At 44.6% G+C, this 22,877-nt stretch overlaps 1 protein-coding gene across 1 annotated transcript in view; it reads left to right on the top strand.

Annotated features, from left to right (window-relative positions):
* Window positions 1–14,116: 14,116 nt before the first annotated feature.
* Window positions 14,117–22,877, top strand: part of LOC148020231 (uroporphyrinogen decarboxylase 1, chloroplastic-like) — a 50,658-nt gene continuing 41,897 nt past the window's right edge. Inside the window, exons 1-3 of the mRNA XM_087700555.1 lie at window positions 14,117–14,243; window positions 14,364–14,494; window positions 14,883–15,265. Coding sequence (XP_087556681.1) covers window positions 14,218–14,243; window positions 14,364–14,494; window positions 14,883–15,265 — 540 coding nt within the window. The 5' untranslated portion in view covers window positions 14,117–14,217. The remainder of the gene's footprint in view (window positions 14,244–14,363; window positions 14,495–14,882; window positions 15,266–22,877) is intronic.

Here is a 22,877-nt window from a genome sequence, read left to right as displayed (position 1 = left end):
TCACAAGATCTTGGAATACCTAACAAGCAAATTGTCTAGTAACCCCGCTACTAATCTCAAGCCCCTCAGAGATCTATTGGACGAACCTAAGTGGAAATGGACTAAAGTACACGATCTGAACTTACTGTACAATTGGGCCTATAGCCACCGAGGGGAGAAGCTAGAGATGAGAGTCTAGGGGATGATGAGCAGTCAAAAGATGATGCTTCTAACAATGAGTACGAGGATTGCCTCTCTATTAGCAAGGAGAGAGAAGAGATAGACACCATAGAGCACGACACTGAAGAAAGCATGATAAAGCAGATAAGAGTGGACTCCAAGCCTCAGGAAGGGAGTGCTTACAAGATAGAGAGAGGAGTCATGTGGATGGAGTGTGATCGCTCTTGGTTGGAGAATGTGGTAGCAATAGATTATGCACATGCAAGGATAGCCCAACCATCGGTAGTGCCCTTGCTTAGGACGGATGAACCCACTGAGATACTACCACCAGGGGAGACTCCCTCCTCTAGGGAGGATTGTGAGTTTAATTCCAAATCGGAGGTCAATATGGAGAGTGACCCAGAGATATCTCGACCTCCTAGGACCAAACGCACCAAGGGGGACCTGCTAGTCCACCTAAGGCATAGACAATTGAAGGAAGAAAGGAGAGGATGGACCAAGGAATTGGAGGCAGAACATCAAAAGAAACCGCAAGTCCTACCAAAATGTTTCACGAAGTTTAAGAAATGTGGCAGGGTAGTGATCTTGCTAGGGGCGAAAAGAAAAGGACAAACAAGTGAGCTGATCGAGGAAACCGCCAAGGTCAAGGAAGTCAACTTGGCAAGGGAAGGTGAGAAGCCATATGAGGGATACTAATGTTGGACTATGGTAAATAACAGGTATCCACAATGGCAGGCCAAGATAAAGATGGCAAGCTCTTTTTCATAGAAGAAGAGCAAACTAGGTATGGCCCGAGTGTCGAGACAAGGGGCTTCAGTTAGGGCTTCAGTCGATTCACCTTCAAGCACATGTCGGAACCTGGACGAGGCCATCCTGGAGGAGCCAGCTGTGAAGTAGCTAGTGGACAAGTGTGCCCTCCAGAAGTACATGGAGAAAGTAGGGCAAGTGTTGGGCTACGACATGTGAATAGAGTTCCTGAGAAGTTTTGATGATGCAAGGAATTGCGGCACAATAGCCGTCAGGACAGGAGAAGAAGAACATCACCACTAAGTATTGCAATGATCAAGAAGGCCCTAGGCTTGGCTGTCAAGAAAGAAAGACACCCTCAGAGAGATGTATATGCCATGCTAGGAGTGAATAAGCATGATGTGCACATGGTGGATAGGATAAGTTTGGCAGATATCCCAAATCTAGAAGTAAGGATGCAAGAGAAGATGGTCCATGTCCACTTCTCGAGATACAGGTACAATGCATTGATGAATAGAATTGGCATGCCGCTACTAGAGAGCATACCCGCAGGGTCCCCTGAAGAAGTGGACTAAAAACCATCAAGAACTCACGTCGTCCTAGCCACAAGTGCAGCACGAGTAGGAGAGGAATCCCCAGCCTCAATGGCCAGATCAACACGAAAGAAGCCTGCTTCTAAGGCATCCACAATCAGATTTGGTGGAGTCTTAATGGCCATCATCCAAGAGGCCATAAAGGAGGCAGGAGTTGAAGAGGAGGTAGGAGAGACACCCCAGTAGTCGACGCGCCTTGATGTAGAGCAATCCAACAAGAGAACCATCAATGTGGCCGAGGAGCAGGAAGTGCAGACTACCCAAAAGGAGGCCAGGGCACATGGGAAGAAGAAGGCCACGAAGCCCCAGCAACAAAGGAGGTAGGAGATGATGAAAGAAGAATGGGCTGAACTAAAAAGAGCCCAAAGAGAATCCAAAAGAGCGGAAGAAGAATGAAGGAGAAAAGAGGAGGAATAAATGAAGAGGGCAAGAGAAAAATCACAGAGAGTTGAGGAGGAGAGAAAAAGAAGAGTAGAAGAAGAGGCTGAGGAGCTGGGAAGAAAGGAGGATGAAGACATGGCCAAGGCCAATTACCTTCCCAATGGACTCCTTTGCTTTTCTTCTTCTGGGTTAAGTCTCCCGCTCCTCCTTCTCTGTCTCGGTTTCTGTCCTATCGCTTGATTGCTCGTCCTTTTGATGGTGGATCGGTGACCTGTCTAGGGTCTCATCCGCTCCTTCGTTTCCTTGTTGGGCTTCTTTCACAGCCTCCTTGATGATGGCCATCTGCACGCTTCCATACCCGATGAAGGAGGCTTTCGAGGAAGGTTTCTTTCTCTCCGTATTCTTAGAGTGTGGTCAAGTTCCTGCGCAAAATTCTCTAGGTACTTGTGGAGGTTACACTATTCCACTATTCTCCTTGCGGCCTGCTCCTTGGCCACCACCTTCTCAAGGTTGTGAATGCTGCGGAATTTTAGCTGACTACAGCCCGATTTTCTAGGCTAATGTCGTATTGCGCTCTCTCTTCCTCCGTGAAAGGGAGTCAATGAGCGCAATCTTGCCGCGACATCTTTCATTCCTATCACAAATCATTATTTCCATTAGTGCTTACGAAAGAGTTACTTGTTGAAAAGAAAGGCTTTGTGTTCGTTGAATGAAAACATTTAAGCTCCAACATAAACTTTCCTTTTAGACTTTTTCGCACTTTAATTCAACTTTTTCGTGACATTTTTCCTCACCCGCAAACTAATATATTCATTTTCTTCCCGTGTTTAAATGTTGACTGAGATTTTCACAATATGTAACTCTTCCTCTATCAAGAGGCGGTCAAGGTAAGGGTGTCCTTTGATGTGCTCTTCTAGGGGTCAGTCATGAATAGTGATTAACACCCTATATGAGGTGGGAGCGACATAATTTGGGTCATATTCCAACGTCTTGATGGCTCGGTGCTGCTCAACGTTGGTCATTATTTGGCATCCCTTGAGTTTCCATTGCAATCGAAGGGCGTACTAGCTCCGTAGGAATGGGGATTCGGTCTCAGCAAGCCTTTTTAACTCCTCTAATTCTCGATCAGTGATGGCAGAAGAGGCTCACTTATCGTATGACGTGATGAGCCATTGTTTGATGGCTTGCTCTGTAGATATCTCAGTGCGGAGCAACTCTACAGCTGAGTGGGGTGCTTTGACAAATGCAAATTCCAGTGTGTCCCATGAATAAGGCATTGTACAAATTTTTGTTGCAAAGGGCTCTTGCAAGAGGTTCAAGTCCAAGCGGTCATAACTCAGAGCCAACGACATGAATGTGGCATCTAAGCATCTGAGGCAAGCAATGATGTCATCCCCCGTGTCCTTGGCTAGATCCCTGGCCAATGACAAGAATGATTTCTGCTCATAGGAGGGTCTAAGGCCTGTGGGTGGTTAAGGTAACTAGAGAATTGGGTAGCAAATAGTTGCAGGCTCGATTGTTCCTGAGATTGTGGTTGGGTTGCTTGCCCGGTGGGCTCAGATGACTGGATTGGGACGTCCCTACTTGGGGGTGTGGCCTTCTTCATCTTGATTAAGTCACATGAGACTGGTTTGGGAACAGCAAGCTGAAGTTTGGGCTGATAGATTTGGTCGGTCTGCGTATGCATAATCCATTGCGAGTCAACGTGCTTGGTGACTCGAGTCCTTTGCAGCATTAGGCCTTGACCCGTTGCATGGTGGGGTACGGTTACTCGTGGGAGTGGCACTTGATTGGTGCTCTAGGCTGCTTTAGACTTAGGGATCCATATCCGGGCATTACCCTCATAATAACCTTGTGCTTGCAATAGGGTCTTAGGAACCCATCGTGGCTTGACTTCCCGTCATTGTGTGTAGCTTTGTTTTGGCCTTCTAGGTTTTAGGGCTATGTTGTGAGCCTTGCGAAGGCATGGCCGATTACGTTTGGGTGGTAGGGTCTGAAGTTTAGGCACCCACCTTAAGTGATGTTCATGGGCATTGACTGTGGTTTCAGTTAGTTGATGGCATAGAGGTCTGGAAGGGTATGGCAAATCGCAACACTCCTCCTTGGACTTGGCTGGCTGTGTGTTTACCAGTGGTGTTGTGGGTCTGGTGGGGGTCGCGCGGCCCTTATTGAAGGCTGCCACTATGCGAACATTGCCAATGGCTAAGTGGATACGTTGCGACTCATAATCGACATTGTAGTGAGCTTGCTTTTTAAAGGTTCGACCCAACATAGATTCTGTGCCTGTATTTTTTGTGCTTGGCAACACATAAAATGTCATTGGTATGCTCGCAGAATCGATAGAAATAGCGACCCTGCATTTCTCTAGGAGTGTATATGAGGGCCCCCCATACGGGCTCAGTTTGGCAGTAGTGGGATGTAGTTGTGGCTTGGTATGGGTCCAATGATCGTGGGTTAACCGGGCAAGGGGTGAGTGGGGGGATAATACTTCTTGATGCGACTGCCATTAAAGAAGCCTACACCCTTGCCTTCCAAAGTCTTGAGTTCGACATTACCGGTTCGGTTGATGGCATGAACCTTGAAGGTCCCTAGACCTCTAAACTTCATTTTCTGTTTATGTCCCTTAACGGAATACAGGAGCACTAAGTCACCTTATTCGAAGTCGCGCTGCTTGACATGCTTATCAAACCAGCTTTTGCACCATGATTTCTCGCATATGAGTGCATGGGTAGCTAGGAGGCGTGTTTCTGAGAGGCGTTCGAGTTCAATTAGATGTTGCGTTCATGCTTCCTTTCCTTCCCATCTTTCGTTAAGTGTGATTCTCAGGCTAGGAATGAAGAACTCTACATGTATAATTGCTTCCATTCCATAGGTCAACCTAAAAGGTGTCTGGCCTACGACTGTTTTGTAGGATGTGCGGTAAGCCCACAAGGCTACCATCAACTTGTTATCCCAGTCGTTGTGCAACGTAGAGACCACCTTGGTAAGGACGTTGATCAAAATTTTATTGGTGGATTCCACTTGGCCATTCGCCTGAGGGTAGTATGGCGAGGATTTTCGATGGATAATCAGAAAGGTGGCTAGAAGATGTGTGATCACTTCATTAATGAAGTGTGTGCCTTGGTCGCTAACCAATTCGATGGGGCAGCCGAATCGTGAGATTATTTGCTCCCATAGGAACTTGGTAGTCGTTCTCGCGTCATTCTTTCGCGCAGCCCGTGCTTGTACCCATTTCATTAGATAGTCAGTGGTGGCTACAATGATATACTTGGCTTGAGAGTATTATGCCGCATGACTAATGGGTCCTATGAAGTCAACTCCCCATTTCTCGAAGGGTCGTCGTGCTATCAATGGGGTTAGCTCCATCTGATCCTTGCGAATTGGGACCTTTGTTCATTGACATTCGTCTCAGTGCTTAACGTACAGCGCTACATCGCAGAAAAGTGTGGGCCACCATAGTTGAGACTGCAACACCTTCCGAGCTATTGTCTCTCGGCTAAAGTGTCCTCCCGCAATTCCACTGTGTGCTTCTGAGAGCACTTCTTGCATCTTGTATTCACATACACATTTGCGCAACAAGCTGTCTTGCCCTAGCCTATACAGTTGACCTGCTATCAACTGATAGGGTTGGATGTTAAGGATGAGCCATCTAAGTCGAGCTTTCTCCATTGGTCATTGAGGTAGTCCATTCTCAAGCACTTGGACTATGTCATCTGCCCAATATGGCATCAAGTTGGCTCGAAATAACTCTCTCTCACTAGACAAGCTAAACAAGTGCACGTCTGGCAAATCATCTATGATGCCTTGTCCAACGGCCTCTCTTGTGGGGATGCGTGACATGTGTTCGGCCATCTAGTGTTGTTTCCCTTTTCATACAACCATGGAGAAGTCGAATTCTAGAAGCAGAAGGAGCCATCGGGCTATGCGGCCTGTGGTACAAGGTTTGTTTACTGAATATAGCAAGGCTTGATGATCCACAAAGAAGGTGAAAGGAGTGGCCAACAAATAATGCCGAAATTTCTTCACGGCAAACACCATGGCCAGACCTTCTCTTTCTGTTGTGTTGAATAATTCATCTTAGTCTCAGTGAGTTGTTTGCTGGCAAAGCTTACTGGATAGTCGAGATTGTGTTCGTCCGGTTGGCACAACACTGCCCCTACAACGAATTTAGAAGCATCAATATGCACGTGGAAGGTAATGGTCCAATCTGGGGCTCGCAGAATCGTTGTTGTGGTCAAGGTTTTTTTTAGCTCCTCATACGCGTGTTGGCACTCTTCAGTCCATTTGAATACAAATCGATAGCTTATACAAAGGTCTAGCAATCAATGCATAATTCAGCACAAACCGTCGATAATACCCCGTATGACCTAAAAAGCATTGCACTCCCTTATAGTTGGTCAGGGGTGGAAGATCAATAATGACCCTGACTTTCAAAAAGTTCGTGGTGATGCCGTTCTTTGACACCACATGCCCTAGGATACATCTATGCTTTACCCAGAACTGGCACTTTAAAGGGTTCAGGGAGAGGCGATATAAGTGACACTATTCAAAGACCACTCGGAGTCTATCTAAATGTTCTCTCTAGGTCGAGTGAACACACAAGTCATCTACGAAGACCTCCAACCCTTTCCTGAGCATGCCTTTAAATATAGTGCACATAAGGCATTGAAAGGTGGCTGGAGCGTTTGTTATCCCGAAGGGCATGACTATGTAGGCGAAGACCCCCCATTCAGTAGCGAATGCAGTCTTATGCCTATCGTCGGGATGCACCTGCACTTGATTGTATCCAGAGAAGCCGTCCAAAAAACTGTAGGCCTCCTTGCCCGCCACTCTCTCGAGCATGTGCTTGGTGTACGGGAATGGGTAGTTGTCCCTCTTTGTTGCAGCATTCACCTTCTTGTAATTGACGCATACCCTAATCTTACCGTTCTTCTTCATTATAATGACTATAAGTGATACCCAGTCTGTGTGCTCAATTTCTTAGATGAACCCTGCTCTCATCGGCTTGTCGATCTCTTCTTTGAACGCATGAGCGTGTTTGGGATTCATGGGATACGGTCGTCGCTGCTTGGCTGGCATTGCATCTGGAGTCATGGATATGTTGTGAGTTCTACACTTGGATCTACCCCCTTGAGTTCTTCTAAGGACTAGGCGAATACGTCTACATACTCTCGTAAGAGGGAAACGAGACGTGTTTCCTCCTTATCCGTTAGGTCATTGGCAATGAAGGCAGGTTGGGGTGTCTCCCCATCCAGGGATAGGTTCACCTCCTTGACCTTGGCGGGCCCTTCAATGGGTTCACTTGTTTGCCCTTGACGTTTAGCACCCAGCAGGATCACTACCCTATCACCCTTTTTGAATCTCGTAAACCTTTTGGGGAGGTCATGTGGTTTTCGTTGTTTGTCCGCTCTTGCATCCTTAGACCGGTCTGCCCTTTCTTCTTTCAAGCGTCCGCGCCTCAGGTGGACGGGCAGGTCCCCCTTGATACGCCTAGTCTTGGGATGCCTCGGTATTTCTGGGTCGCTTTTTGAGCTTACTTCAGACTCGGAATTGAATTCTCCGCCCTTGCTAGGTGAGGTAGTCTCCCCCGGTGGTCGCAACTCGGAGGGTGACTCTGTTTTAAGCACTAGTGTGTTCCCTAGTTGGGTTAGGCCTGCTTATTCCAGATCTATGGCTCTTACATGTTCCAACCAAGCGCGGTCACAATCCACGTGCATGATCCCTTGCTCCATCATGAAGGTATTCTTTCTCTTCGGCCTGGAGTCTACCCATATATTTTCTATCACTCGTCCTTCAATTGTCGTATTCTATGGTGTCTACCTCATCCTCACCCTCGTTATTGAAGCAATGGCGGTCCTTGCATTCGTCATTGAAATTATCTTCATCTAACCGCTCGTCGTCTCCTAGGTCTTGGTCTGTTTTGTGTTGTTGTCTGGGAATCGGGGCCTAATTGTACCTGAGGTTTAGGTCATGCACCCTAGCCCATGGCTACCTTGGTTCATTCAAGAGATCTTGGAGTGGCTTGAAGTTTGCTGTTGGATTGCCTGCTAGCTTGCCGCTCAAATACTCTACAACCCCCTGGAGCTCCCTCTAGTTGGTTGGCACTTGAAAGGTGGCAGGGTTGGGCCTTTCATGAAGGTTTCCTGCCATCATGCAGATTGACACTGAGGGTGCATTATTGGATTCGCCGATCATCTTAAGGGCGTGTTCATACTCCTCATCGTCCGAGAACGGCAGATCGATGGTAGCAAGGACATGCATCTAGTCTTGCTCGTCTTTAGGACATGGAATACTACTTAGTTAGGGATCCATAGGATTTCCTAATCTGGGTACCACCCTTGAGCACCGCGAAGATGGCATCAAGGTCAACTGGTTAGTTTCCCAAGAGTCCATTTCTACCCTCACGGCGGTCGTTGTTCTATTGCCTAGGAAGATGAGACCATTCCCCCAATCTTCTATCACTCTAGCGTTGGGCATCCAGGGTCGACCCAATAGGACATCATAGTCCACTCCCTTCATGACTATAAAGTCAACCAAGAATTGGATTCTAGCAATTCTTACCAGCCAGTTTTTTAGCACCCCAAATGGCTTCACTTTCATTCCGTTAGCTAATGTAACGTTGAACCTACCAGTCTTGATAGGTGGGTTGCCCCAAGTCAGGAGCACTGCATGACTCAGTACACTGACTCCCGCCCCTGTGTCTACAATCCCCCTTCTTGTTATGTCGCCTAGGGCTCAGATTGGCAAGACTATGTGTTTCTCGATGCCTTCCCAAAAAGTGTTAATGTGAAAGGAATTATCCACGGAGTGTAACGTCAAACTCGGTATTTGCGTCTCTGCATCATGTTCTTGTAGGCCTGTAGCAGCTTGCTCTTGTGACCCTTCAATCCGCTACCTCAAGTCCTGCCATTGACTCAGTTGTTGCCTAAGCAGATTTCCCAGGGTTACTGTCAACGGGGTGGTCACTAGAGTGGTAAGGAGGTCGTTGGCTGCCCGTCCTTCTCCTGTTCCGGATCATCCTGGCTAGCACCCCTGGATGGGTTGCTGGCCCGTAGAGTCAAGGCCTTGCCTAAGAGGTACTGCTTTTGGCAGCATTGCCGCATCCCTCGGTTTCGGCGGAGGGGGATGCTGATGTTAGAGAGATCCTCGATATCGTCCTCCAAGATGGGCTCCGCATCTTTTAGGTGTTCTTAAGCCTCCTTTACCCACCACTCCTTCACCTTCTCAATGGTCTCTAGTTGGCGCTTCGGGTCGGGGTACTCCCTACCTTAGCGCTTTCCTTTCCAGTAGTCTTCAGGGCTGATGTCTCTGTTTCATCAGTGACTTTCTTTCCAGTAAGTAGTGTTGTGGCACTCTTAGTTTTCAACGTGATTTTAGCTTGGAGTCTCTTCTTCCTCTGCCTATGGCTCTTCTTCCCTATTGAGGTTACGTCAAGATTGCTAGGACCTGGCAATGATATGCCGGCCTACTTCTTTTGGGCATGGGTCATGACATGCAATGGTATAGGTGTAGCTTCACCGTCGAAATTCTCAACACCAAATAGCCCCAATGGGATGGATGGCACATTAGCTAAGTTTGAGGGTGTTTTTCAATTTGGACAGTCAACGAAGAGATGAGTGATTATGCACTTAGGACACCTTAGGTCAGCCTTGTCTCTATTTTGTTGCTCTCTTTCGAGATAGCGTGAAGAGATGTGTCCCGGGTGGCCACAAGTCCAACACATGATTGGTTCCTGGGTCTGCCCTTCTAGGCCTCTACCTCGTCCCCTACCTAGCGCCATCACCGATATTGGTCGATAGTCCATAAGGACTGCATTGCCCTCATCGTCGTGCGAGATGTAAGGGTATAGGTAAGGCTCCTCCTCGTTTGGCTCTTCCACGTACTGGATTGGTGCGTCGCTTGGCGGATGTGTCACATAGGGGCCCGGTCGTTAGGGTATGCCAGTAGGATTTATATTCATTCTAGGACAGTCGGCTTAGCATCGTTTGGCGCGGGAAGGGCCAATGGCGCTCCCCTTCCGAAGAGTTGTTGCGGCCTGCTTGCTAGGTACGGCTAATTGTACGCTTGTGAGTACAGAAGTCTTCTAGGCAATCTACAATGCGCACTATCGTGACCAAACCTATCGCAGTTAGCACAAGGCCACGACTTGGGGTCTTGACACTCGACCGGCAAGTGGTTCCCGGCATAATACACGCATTGGACATGTGGTTGCATTGGTCATCTTAGCATTTCCTGCATCTTGGCTATTTCCATTTTCATGTCAGCCAATTCTTGGTTGGTGTCTGCAGCCTTTCCCTTATCTTGGGTGCTTGTGCCTGATCGCTCGCCGGATGCTGAAGCTCTCTCCAAACTTCTCAAGTGGTTCTCGTCTTGGGTCAAGTTCCTAGAGCTCCTCTCCTTCAATTGGTTGTCGACCCGAATGGCCTCTTCGAACACCTTGATAGCTGCAAGCTCGAGTTGCCTGCTAGGGCTATATACAACTTTTCATTTCATATCCCACTAATAAATACCGTCAATACTGATCTTTCGGTCGGTTGTTCACCCGTCAGGATTCTCTTGAAGAGACTTCTTACATGGGTCACCTAGTCACATATGTCCTCTTTTTCCTTCTGCTTGACATTCATAAGGCGTACTAGCAGGTTTTCTGAGTATTCGGGCTCGGAAAATCTCTTAATGAAGAGGTTTTTCAATCCATTGAAGTTTACTCACTCTGCGGCATCTAGACTTGTGTACCAAGTCCGACCCTTGTCTCCCAAGCAAAGCCTGAATGCTTGAGAGCGTTGAGTCAAGTCGGTGAGACCGTTGGTCTCGCAGACCTACTCGAACTACTCTATAGAGCCGTACGGATCGTCTTGGGCCTGGTAGTTATCGAGCTGTTTCGCGACCACTGGTATCTTAGGCTAGCCTTTGGAGCCTTGGTTCACCCCCAACCCCGCTAGTAGTGATGTGGCCAATGCTGCAACGCTCTGCTTTGCTGCTATGTTGTCTAGCAATCACTTCGTGAGAAGCTCACTTAGCGTCAAATCTCCAATGGGCCAAGGGCCGAATACAGGACACCGGGTCGAGGGCCGAATGAAAAGTTGGTCCAAATGCTTGATTTGGACGGGCCAAGCGAAGGGCGTCCAAGTATAATGGGCCGAGTGGTTGATTCGGCCGAGGGCCGAATGGTAACCTATCCGAGTGGGTTGGCCGAGAGCTTAGTATTCGAGTGGGCCGAGAGCCGAATGGTTCAATTCAGGGACTCGGCCCAAACCCAATCCACTCCGACAGGCCCAGCCGTGCGCGATGACTGCCGCGCCGGGGATGATCTCGTTGAATCTAACGATCCGCACAAACACAAAGCACGCCACCTTCCAAATCACAATAAATACACAGCAGGGAGGTTCTAATGTACCTGAATCGTGCAAATAACTCCCCAATGGCAAGGTCAAATCGAATCAATGCTGGAAACTCTCTGTCTCTCTCTCTCTCTCTCTGTGCTATGGTGAAAAATGAGCTCCTCTATAGTCCCCTAGCCCTTAAACCCCTTCCTGAGTAGGGTTTTGCCATCCCCAATCACTTCCTTGCCGGTATTAATCGTTCTAACCACTCTTTTTTCCCATTCACCCCTATCTGTGCCTGTTTTGCCCTGTTTTATAGCAGTAACCCTATGCTTCTCCAAACCAATTTCGTAATCCTATCCTATGTTAAACGCAACTAGAATCAAAAGCAAATCACTGAAAGGATCTCCCCTTCTTTCCCAATCATTTAACAACCCAAATAACCAGAATACTTACTTGTATCGAAGATCAAAAGCCCCAACTTCCTACCTATCTCAAGCTCTGGTTCGGGGATGAATCCCTTACTTTGAAGCTCGATATGAGGCGCACGAGTGCTCAAGCTTGAATCTGTTGGTCCCAGCAATGGAACCAAAATGTGGGAAGCTCTCGCTCAACCGCTAAGACCTACAGACTACTTATTGCTCCAAGCATTCCAAGCGAGCTCTAATGGCTACCTCTCACATAGCCGACGCACCTTTAAACCTACGAATGTAGTGAGCTTATCTCAATGCCGAAATGAGTTGCCTCCTCCTTCACGCACATCGGTAGCTCCACGATCCTTGATGCTAGCTCAAGAACCCTCAAGCCTCCTCCATCAAGCTCCATCCACCATGGCCGTACTTGCACGAGCAAGGAGAAGAGAGGAGAAGAAGAGAAGTGGAGACGGTGAAGAGCTTCACCCTCTTGATCCCTCACTCCCACACTCTCACACTCCCTCCCTCAAGAGCACACACACACACAAGCAAATAGAAGGGAATAAAGGAAGAAGAGAGGTCTCTTGTTGCCACAAAAAAAAAAAAAAGAGCTTCCATTCACTTTTTGAACTTTATATATACAAGCCCTAAATTTCCATGGGCACCCATCCTTTTTACATGGTCGCCGTCGCCCTTTTTCCCATTGTCCTCCTATCTTCCTAACTTCCTTCCTACCGCCCATCTACCTTTACAAATTGCACGGGTGAGAGTCCGACACTCTTAAAATAAAGCTTAGCGCTCTTTTACAAGAGTTTTTAGAGTTTTTTGAGGCGCCTTCTCTTTAAAATTGTGCTTTCGCCTCCGCTTGTCTTTTAAGGGCCGCCTTTGTGCCCTTGCTCTTTTTCTGTTCTTTTTTTGCTTTTTGCTTTATTTTTCCGTCATCTTGAACTGAGGTTAACACCGCCTACAATGTGCAGGTGCGAGTACTATCTCGGTGTAGTAATACACAGGCGACTAGGTAGAGGCGCCTTTACCCCCCTACAGTCTTGACTCATATAACCAGTTTAGATCCATACCACATGTCAATGAAGACTCTATAGTGGCTATGGTGAAGTATGAAAGGACGTCTTCACTTGCAACATGAAATATTTGAGGCAACTCCTGCTTAATAAAGTATCCTAAAACTAATTGCGTGCATGTGTCTCACTAAAAATTGCAAGATCTAGTTTCTTCCTAAAATTTGAGGATCTCATTCCTTTGCTTTTTGCTTGTGTTAGATATGCTCAATGCCTCATCCTCATAAGGTTCCACCAATGATCCATGCTGCTGAATATATTGAGTTGTGGGGTGTGGGGAGTTATTAGGAGCTCTTATTTTGGGTCGTAGGGGTTGCTAGTTGGGGGGTCCCAAGGCGGCTAGCAAGGGTTTTTTAGGACAACGCTTTCTACCAAACAATGATATTCATGGATTGATTAGCGAAAAATAATAATAGGGCAAATTGGTTATACCAATCTACCACCTTTGCATGTTATAAAAATGAGACTCTCGCAAAACTACCTTTATTTATTCACAGTCAAAGTTCATCTAATGAGGTTTATGCTATTCATTTAGAATTTGTCTACATCACCATCCCAGCTTTATTGTGTTAGCGCATGGATCAACAGAGCCATCATTTAATTACTTTGTTTGAAATTAAAGAAATATCATTTTTTTTCTAATTGGTTGTGTACTCTATTATTTACTTAGATTCTTTTCATTGTGCCATGTAATTTCATTGTTTGATGGTCCCATTACATGTCTACACCCATACATGGACAAAAACATGAGATATGGGTTCAAGTGCACTATATGCATGTCGACTTAGAAACATGATATATGGTTAAAGTCTACCACATAGGTCAATCAACCTACACATGGAACAATTGCTAAAGGTAATGCAAGTATATTATGACTTAATGCAAATACAAGTGTATTATGATGCACAATTTTCATATGAAAAACAATTTTCAAAGTCGAGGCCCGATGTAAAAATCCTTAACATTGGACTATTTTTATATTTTTTTCTCCCCAAATTATTTACCATAAAATGAAGAAAATGGGCCTAGCTTTTGAAATTGAGAAACTATTTTTCTTCAATTTGATAATCCATGAGATGAGACAACATTGACCGAGGTTGGTTACAACACCAAATAATAGACACCTACTTTGTAAGTTTTAACCAATCAAAATACTTATTTAGCGGTTATGCGCTCGCACTCCTTTACACATTGGAGCAATGGAGAGGATATGACCGATTATTGACCTACTAAATAGGTGAATTCCCCGCCGCCTACTTTTGGACCAGAAATGTCCCTTACCCACTTTGCAAAGTGACTGACAAAGATGCACTTTTTACATATGCAACCAATAAAAAAATTATATATTTAATATTTTTCAAAATCTTTACAAACTGTATCCTTTTAGCATGTAAGGGTGTCTGCACCCAATTTCAATAAGTGCATGCTGGGTGTACATGACTCGGGTAGACGGGGGCCAACGGAAATGGGCAGCCAAAGTGGACTCCGAAGGTGCTTATCCATTCCTACGTAGTTTGAATTTCATTCTATGGCGTCAGCCACAGCACTCTGCAGGTCAGTAAAAATTTGCTTCCCTCGCTGGTTCTTTCTCTTTGCACGCTTCTCATTCTAGGGTATGTGTCAAGCCTGGGCTGCGCTGTTCTGAAGCTCCTGTGGTTGTCCAACCTAGAACAGGCCATGTCCAGGGCTTGGAAGCCTATCGAGCAGTATCAATGGTGAAAGGCTGGGGTCTTCAAGCTCACATTTGTCTCGCTCTTGCTCCTATAATGGTCGGCTTTCAATTCACGCTTCCCAGCCCTCAAACGGTAAGGCCTTTGCCTCTATCGCGGCTTCATTTGATGCATACGTGCGTACATTTATGCGTGCTTGCATAAACGGGTGTATGTTTAGTTTATCTTTGCCGCCTATGCATGCTGAAATTTTTATTTCACCATTGATTGCTTTGTACACCACCTTTGCGTTGTCACCTTTTTGTATGCTTTTCTGTAGTTTCACAAGATTTACTGGCATATCTATCCAACTGCATATGCTACAATGATTGTAGCACAAAATTTGATAAGCTCAACCACTTAGTCATTGTGCATCTGCTGTCTGATGTCTCAGGCTGCAGCCTGTGTGGTCTTGCAGCATGGCAACCTGTCTTGCATCTTGTGCTATGTTTCATGCCTTAGCTCTGAGATATGGTCTTGGCAGATCCATTACTGGTGCGGGCTGCAAAAGGGGAAATTGTCAATCGCCCACCAGCTTGGATGATGCGGCAGGCAGGGCGGTATATGGCTGCCTACAGAAAGTTGGCAAAGAAGCATCCAAGTTTTCGGGAGAGGTCAGAAACAGTAGACTTAATTGTGGAAATCTCTCTTCAGCCATGGAGAGCATTTCAGCCAGATGGAGTGATCATATTCTCAGATATACTAACCCCCTTGCCTGCACTTGGGATAGATTTTGAAATTGATGAGAACAAAGGTCCAATAATCGAGCATCCAATTCAAGCAGAAGAAAGGTTGTCATCCCTACATAGGATTGACCTTGAAAAGCTGCAATTTGTGGGGGAGTCATTACGCTTATTAAGAACAGAGGTAAGTTGATTTTGAGAGAGAGATAGAGGGAGGGAAAGATCCATTGGCATATGTAAAAGTCTACATACTAATGAGACAAAAAGTGTTACAATGCTCCCACAAGATTTTGTGTAATAAGGCATATCTTTAAAAAGGAATTTAGATACTTAAAAGGTTGTTTCATTTTGATCCTCCTCTCTTGCATAGTTAGTAAGATAAGTCTACTAGCCTTGGAAGGGAGAAATATGCTGCTAGAGTATGTCTTGAATCTTCAGCAAGTAGGTGGGAGGAGTGTAACCCGAGGTTTGAGTTGTTTGTCACATCCTTGGTCTCCTAATGGTGATCTACCCACTATCCGAATTGAGTTGGTGTCACAGCCTTGGTCTCTTATTGGTGATCTATTACTATTCACAATGACGTCTCTTTATTTGTTGTCTCAGTTGCTTAAAATATCAAGAGTTGGCTAGAAGTTTCCCAATCTTGAGGGCACTTGGAAGATTCCATGCATTGAAGTACTAAATTGTCATTCTCCATAGTTCATGTTCAATCTGTTTAGTTGTTTTGGCTAGAGTTTGGCAATGCGATGCATTTGTTAGAGATTTAGTCATCACATGGACTGGCATTGTCCGGCTACAGTTGTACAATTAGTTCTCTCAGGCACAATTACTTATTTCCCGTCAGTTTTGGGCATTTTCAGCAGTCACCAGGGGTGGGCACCTTTTATTGGGCAGGTTGGATAGTTTGGGGGCAGGTGGCAGTGCCACGTGGCAGTTTGGCTGCAGATCACTGATTTTAGGCACTATTTAGGTGCTATCAGCTAGTTTAGCAGCTGGTTGACCAGTTTTAGCTGGCTGACCTGGTCATTTTAAAATCCATGGGCTATTTTTTTGCTATTCATGCCCAGTCTCATTCAGTCCACAACTCACTTGTATTTCAAGTGGTGAGAGAGATTGGCTTGTGGAGATCCTTCGACAGGCAGTTTGTATATCTGCCTTCTTCATTTCAGCATTCATTGACTGCAGATTTTTTCTTTCTACTGTCTCTTTTCTCTCTCCCTCTTCTCTCGTGTTCATTGTCTTTAAGTCTTGTCTATACGTTTCCGCATTGGCTACACCTTGATAGCATTATATACCCTAATAGAATTCAAATTTGGTGGTTGTCTCATTGGAGCAAGTCATTTGTTATGGGTTTGCAGAAGTGGCAAAATCCATGCCAGTGAGGTGGCTAATGATCGTTTAAGATATAAAGGTGTGGGATGATGGAAATAAAGATGCTAAAGAAGATGAAAAAAATACGAAGATGACAAAGAGCGGTGAATGGCCCAAGGTTTAAACCCAGGTGTATACATACTGAATGTATGAATGAAGTATGTACACTGGCTGCTTATAAATAGGTTGTGTATGAGAGAAATCATTGGTTGGTTTTTAATTGCAGCACCACGAATGCCATAAAGTATCACAAATATAGTAAGCCCGATTGTGATGCTTCCTTCTAATGTCAAAGACTCATAAAAGACCTCTTGATGTTGTTGATTTTGATTCTAGGTTAGGCCTTCTATCCAGATCACGCCTCCATAACCAATAACAAAGTTGTGTTTACAGAATGTATGTTACAATCCCATGGTGATATGCCTTTCTTTTCCTTGTAATAGCAAAATTGGTTGTAGTTCGCTTGCAAACATTGGTGGGTGTATGTAGAAGCTCATGGTGACACATGGCTAAATGTGTGCTTGATTGGGCATTGCCCATGTAAAGGGCTTGTGGATATGGACCTAGACGGAGTCTCAACACTCCCTCTGAGTGCCTATTAAGGAATAAGAAGTTGAAAGAGTCAAGGAACTCACACTAAAGGTGTGTTGAGAAACCAAAATCACGGTATGCATCAACAACAAATTTTAGTGCATCGATGTTTGGTTTTGCTCTTCATTAACAATCCCAAAAAAGCTTTATTTGTATTTGTGCCTTTTATTTTACATACTAGAACAAATGTAAAAAAACCTCTTATAGAAGAACAAGTTGTGGCATTCATGTCCCTTGCTCTTATTCCTCATTTTGGAAGATCATTCTTCTACATCTCACTTATTCTCTCTCCTCTCCATTAGGTGGTTATGCATCTTATGGAGCTGGTGCCTTGATCTTCTACCATTATTGCCGCACATCCGGAGACTCCCTAGCCAGCCATGACTTGTCTTGGAGGTTTTCTATCAATTGGCAATATCGATTTATGTTGCATTTTATTGTGCTAGTGGCCATCCCGTTGTCCATGACATCTAAGATCATTGCCACATCTATGTTTTGCATCTTGGAGGCACTCTTCATCCTGGTTTCTTCATCCTAGCTGATTGTGACCAGCTACACTTGCCAAGATTGACTTGATTGTCAAATTTATAGACGACAAATGTTCTATTTATGAGTTTTCATGTGGTGATACAATTATTGCATCTTGTTCATTACGTTGTGGATTATACATGCTCAGTAATTTACTTGATTTTCGAGATCATTGCCACATCTACGTTTTGCATCTTGGAGGCACTCTTCATGTTGGTATCTTCATCCCAACCGATTGTGACCAGCTATACTTGCCAAGATTGGCTTGATTGTCAAATTTATAGATGCAAAATGTTCTATTTACGAGTTTTTATGTGTTGATACAATTATTGTATCTTGTTTATTATGTTGTGGATTATACAAGCTCAATAATTATGGGAAATGCATAGAATATATGGTATATGCAATTTTAGATTCGGGTTGTTTTAGATGCAAAACTTTGGTATGTATTGGTCATTTGAAGTTTGTTAGTTGACTATACTTGTAGAAATTTGACGTGGTGTCTTTATTGTCTACTCTTAAGGCACTTGTAAAACACATTTGCAAGGGGTGTATACTTGGTAAAATATAGCATATTTTCTTCCCAAAAAGATGGTTGAGTGAGAGTTGTATGCAAAATATAGCTTGTATACAATAATATTTGTGGTTTGATAAACACAATATATTTTGACAATTATCTATATTTTGTGACTTTAGTGATGATTATTCAAGTATACATGGGTGGATTCTCTGAAAGCTAAGTTTGAAGTATTTATTTGCTTTAAACAATTTGAATGGTTGAAACTTGCCAAGATCTTAAGTGGACATTCTTTGTTTTGATTGAGGGGGGAGTATATGTCTAAAGATTTCAATGTATTTCTAGTTGAATGTGGGATATAGTATCAAAGTATAGTATCGTATACATCTCAACAAAATGATGTATTTAAGAGAAAGGATAGACATCTCATAGAGACGGCACGAAATGTGATCAAAAGTCAAGCCTTGCCACATGGTTTTTGGCTTGAGATTATGTTGTGTGCAGCTTATGTATTAAACAAGCAGCCCACCAAGCATTGAAGTTTGTATCGGTTAGAAAAATGCTATGCGTTGCTAACTTGCATATTTTGGTTCCTTAGCTTATGCATTACTATATATGTAATATCTCAAAAAATTGAATCATAAGGCTATCAAATGTATCTTTGTTGGCTATAATTCTAAAAGCAAATGTTACAAGTTATTCCTCCATTAGTTAGGCATATTTTAGTTAGTTGTGTTGTGCTAAGAAATGCACTTAGCCACTTAAACAGCTCCAAAACATGCTTATTTTAGGCTTATTTTAGCCAAAACCCTAAAATGGGAAGCGGATCGAGAGAGTTAAGTGGGAGAGGATCTAGAACCCTAATTTTCTATAAATAGGCAGCCAGCCCTCCACTCTTCTTGAATCTCGTTTTTGCAAATTTCAGGTGTTTCAGCTTGCTGCCCACATCTCGTTCGCGGAGGACATCTCAGCCGAAGTTGTCCATTGCTGTCTCTATCAGTTGGTGCTTGATTTTCAACCCTCTTCACGCAGTTTAGAGCTGATTCCAGCCAGGGGACTGCTGTTCGTGTGCAGACCTGTTGCCGTACAGCCTGCCACGTCATCACAGTCCTGCTGCTTGCGTTTTTAGTCTTCCTCTCTCCTGTAGGTTGTACTGCCTACGTTTTTAGTCTCCTTGCAAGCTATCCTGCCTGCGTTTTTAGTCTTTCTCTCACCTGTTACCTATGTTTTTAGTCTTTCTCTCCTGTAAGCTGTCTTGCCTGCGTTTTTAGTCTTTCTCTAACCTGTTGCCTGCGTTTTTAGGCTTTCTCTCTCCTCACTGTTGTCTGCATCAGATCCAGCTTCTCACTGTTGCGTTTGCTGGTATTCAACATTCGGAGGCTGCCTTGCTTTGATTCGAGATCTGTTTAAAGTATGACACACTCTCCAGCTCATTACCCCTGCTCTGATCCTTGAGATACAAGAGTGATCCTTGAGATACAAGAGTTCGAGGTTCAGTATTCATTCACTGCATAGTGTGTTTGCTACATGAGCATCATATTATTCAGTAGTTATATCACTTCATTTATTTACTGTGTTCATTATCTTTGAGTTACCCTAACCCTAACTATGTTCTTTTATTAGTCTGTGCTTTGTTGTATGATTTTCATTTATGTTTCTGTGCTAGGGCATTTCTTTACATGGTATCAGAACTTAGTACTCTTTGAGAAACCTAGGCCTTTGATCCGAAAGCTCTACACAAGAAGCAAGACCTATAGTAGGATCAAATGACTTTGAACACAACACCGATTCAGTCTCCATGCTTCACAAAGTTCCGATATGGCGGAAGACACTTCTGATTACATGGAAGAAAAGCTAGATAAGCTAACCTCTGAAGAATACAAACTGATCATAGCTTATAGACGAAAGAAGATTGAGGAGCTTGATCGAAGGATTGCCCTTCAAGAAAAGCTTCTAAATGAAGGTATGCATGAATTTCTCTCTTTAAATGTTGCACGTAAATTTGATGATATTGTAGGGCCGTTGAGACCTCCGTTAGAAATGGGCCTCTCCCTTGGAGAATAAGACCTGGAGTATATTCCTTTTTTTCATCCTCTTTCTTCCACTCTGGTGTAAGGTACTTTAGATTCGTCTTTTGTTCTTCTTTTACCTCTTCTGTTTTGCAATATTATGGTAGAGATCATGTGGAAGAAAGAGTCCAGTCTCTTGACTACAGAAAAGGTTCTCTTGAGGACCAATTCTTGTACGTTAACACATGTCGTGGGGATTATAAGAAAAAGCCAGGTACCTCTTCTTCTACCCTTCCTTCTTTTTCGTCTACTTCACAAAACGAGAATGAATTTGGTGTTTCTTTTTCTTCATTGTATGGTGCATTATCATCTTCACATTTTTATTTTCAATCATTAAATGATAAAAATGAACAAAATGCATTTGCATCTCATAGACCTCATTTTTAAAACCCATCCATCCCACCACATTCATCCGTTGCTTTTGCACTTCCATTACACCATTTACTTTTCCATTTCAGACACCTTATATCGCACCGCACATCACATCGGGGGGTTATGGAAACATAGGCACATCCTTTAGGATCTCATCCTTACCTTTGCCGAGTGGTGTTTCATCTACTTCACACACACTTTCGGAATCATTGCAGTCTGGGTATCCCCCCCAGTCTCTCCCGAGTGTGGATCAGTTGACTCCACAGTTTGCCTCCATGGCTTTACCTGGTGGACCTTTTGGTCATATTGCTGTGTCCCAACCTCACTTTGGACAAGGCTTCCGTGTCCCAGTGTCTCCATCTACACGGATACCTTATGGAAACATTCATGTTCAAGTGCCTCTGTCTCAATTGGCACTCATTGGACACTCAGCCTACTTTTGTCTACCAATCTTTTTTTCCTCCTCTTTCTTATTAGACACATCCACATCCACCATCTTATCTTCCACAATCTTATCCCCCACATCCATCTTACCCTACCTACTCAACACCTCATGGTTCTAGCTCATCTTTTGTTAAGCATGCATTTAATGACAATTCTCGTTTTAATAGGTCAAACTTTACTACTTGGTCGAACTTGATGAGACATATTCTTGACTCCCAGAACCTATGGGATCTTATGCAAGGGTTGCAATCCCAATCCGATCCCACATTTGTTCCATACGAAGTTGTCCGCTCATGGAAGGCTAAGAATGCCTCTGCTATTGTCGAGCTGATGCAAGGCTTATTGCCTGTGTTTCATTCTCAGCTTCAGCATTTTGACTTAGCTTCAGAGCGATGGGCACACTTGACCGACCGCTATGTGACTCGGGATAGGATCCGTCGTATTAATCTTGACCATGAGCTTCAGCTTTTCAAAATCATTGACCGGGATGACTTGAAAGTCAAGTTGACTGAGTATCGGCGTCTCCTCGCTGAATTCTCCACTACGGGAACTCCTAAGTTCTCTGACGATCAGGTCACATTGTTCCTAAACAAACTCCCCAGGAAATACTTTAATTTTGTGGAAGGCATAGTTTCAAAACCTACCATGCTTACATTCTATGAATTTGAGTGTCAGCTATTGTGTTGCGTACGGTTGTTCGATTAGTTTTATATGAATTCCTCTTCAAAGGAGGCTCTTATTGCTCATTCTCAGAAAGGGCAATAAGGGAAGGGAAAACAAAACCAAACTTGCACTCAAAATCAAAATAAAAATCAAAAGCAAAATCCATCCAAGGAATCACAAGGAAGATCCCAATCTCTCAAACCTGGGTGAGAGAATGTACCTAAGAAGAATAGGTATTGTCAACACTGTCAAAAGATTGGCCATTTTGACGACGAGTATCGATCAAAGGCAAGAGGCACAGCACCAAAACTTGAGTCTCAGACCCCCTATCCTCAGTCGGTAACCCTAGCAAGGGAGGCAAGGTGATGGCAAGGGGCAGTTTAAAGGTCAGACTCATATTGCCACCACTCAACCATCTTAGTCGACAACATTCTCAACTCCAGAGGGCTAGTCTCACTGGTCTTTAGAGGCCCACATCGTCTCCATAGAGACATTAGATGCGAGTCTTGTTCACATCTGTGAGTTGCCTCTTGATGAGGTTACCGCAGAGGTCCACTCGTCACAACCAAGCACTTCAGCTCCTGTTTGGATTTTGGACAATGGAGCTACACATTATATGACTCCTATAGTGAACATTTTCCGTTCTCGAGCCCCTGCAGCCGGACGGGTCTACGTAGGAAACAACTCCTTGGACAGGCTCAAGGTTGCGTCAATTTTGCCACTGACAAGAGTCTGGATCTGGCTACGTTGGACAATGTATATAATGTCCCTCAGCTTGGGGTGAACTTGTTATCTGTTCAGCAGCTTTGCCGGTCGGGGCGAGTGGTTTTCTTTACAGCGACCACAGTCAAGATGCTTGACTCTCAGATTGGTTTAGTGATTGCTTGTGGTGAGGCACAACCTAATGGCCTATACCACATGACTCACTTTTTGACCGAGCCGATAGCCGAGGGCTCCGCGTTCCATAGCTTTCAGGCCTTAGCCACATCTCAGGAGTCTACGAACAATGAGTGTCTTTGACATTTTCGCTTAGGGCATCTTGGTTATGACTCACTTTATGAGTTGTCGCGCCGTGAGCTGGTTGAGGGCCTTCCACGCCTGAAGCTAGCTCGAGATGTCTGTAACACTTGTTAGCTCGGGAAGCAGCACCGTATTCCATTTCCTCAGCAGGCCTCACATAGAGTTGAGGCGCCTCTTAGATTGATTCATGTTGAGCTTTGTGGGCCGAAATCCACGGCTGC

This window comes from Lygodium microphyllum, chromosome 19 (assembly GCF_053477565.2).
Source record: "Lygodium microphyllum isolate KBCC chromosome 19, Lygodium_microphyllum_v1.1.10, whole genome shotgun sequence".
NCBI lineage: Eukaryota > Viridiplantae > Streptophyta > Polypodiopsida > Schizaeales > Lygodiaceae > Lygodium > Lygodium microphyllum.
Note: the sequence above shows the minus strand (reverse complement) of the source record. Positions and strands in the feature narration are given on the sequence as shown.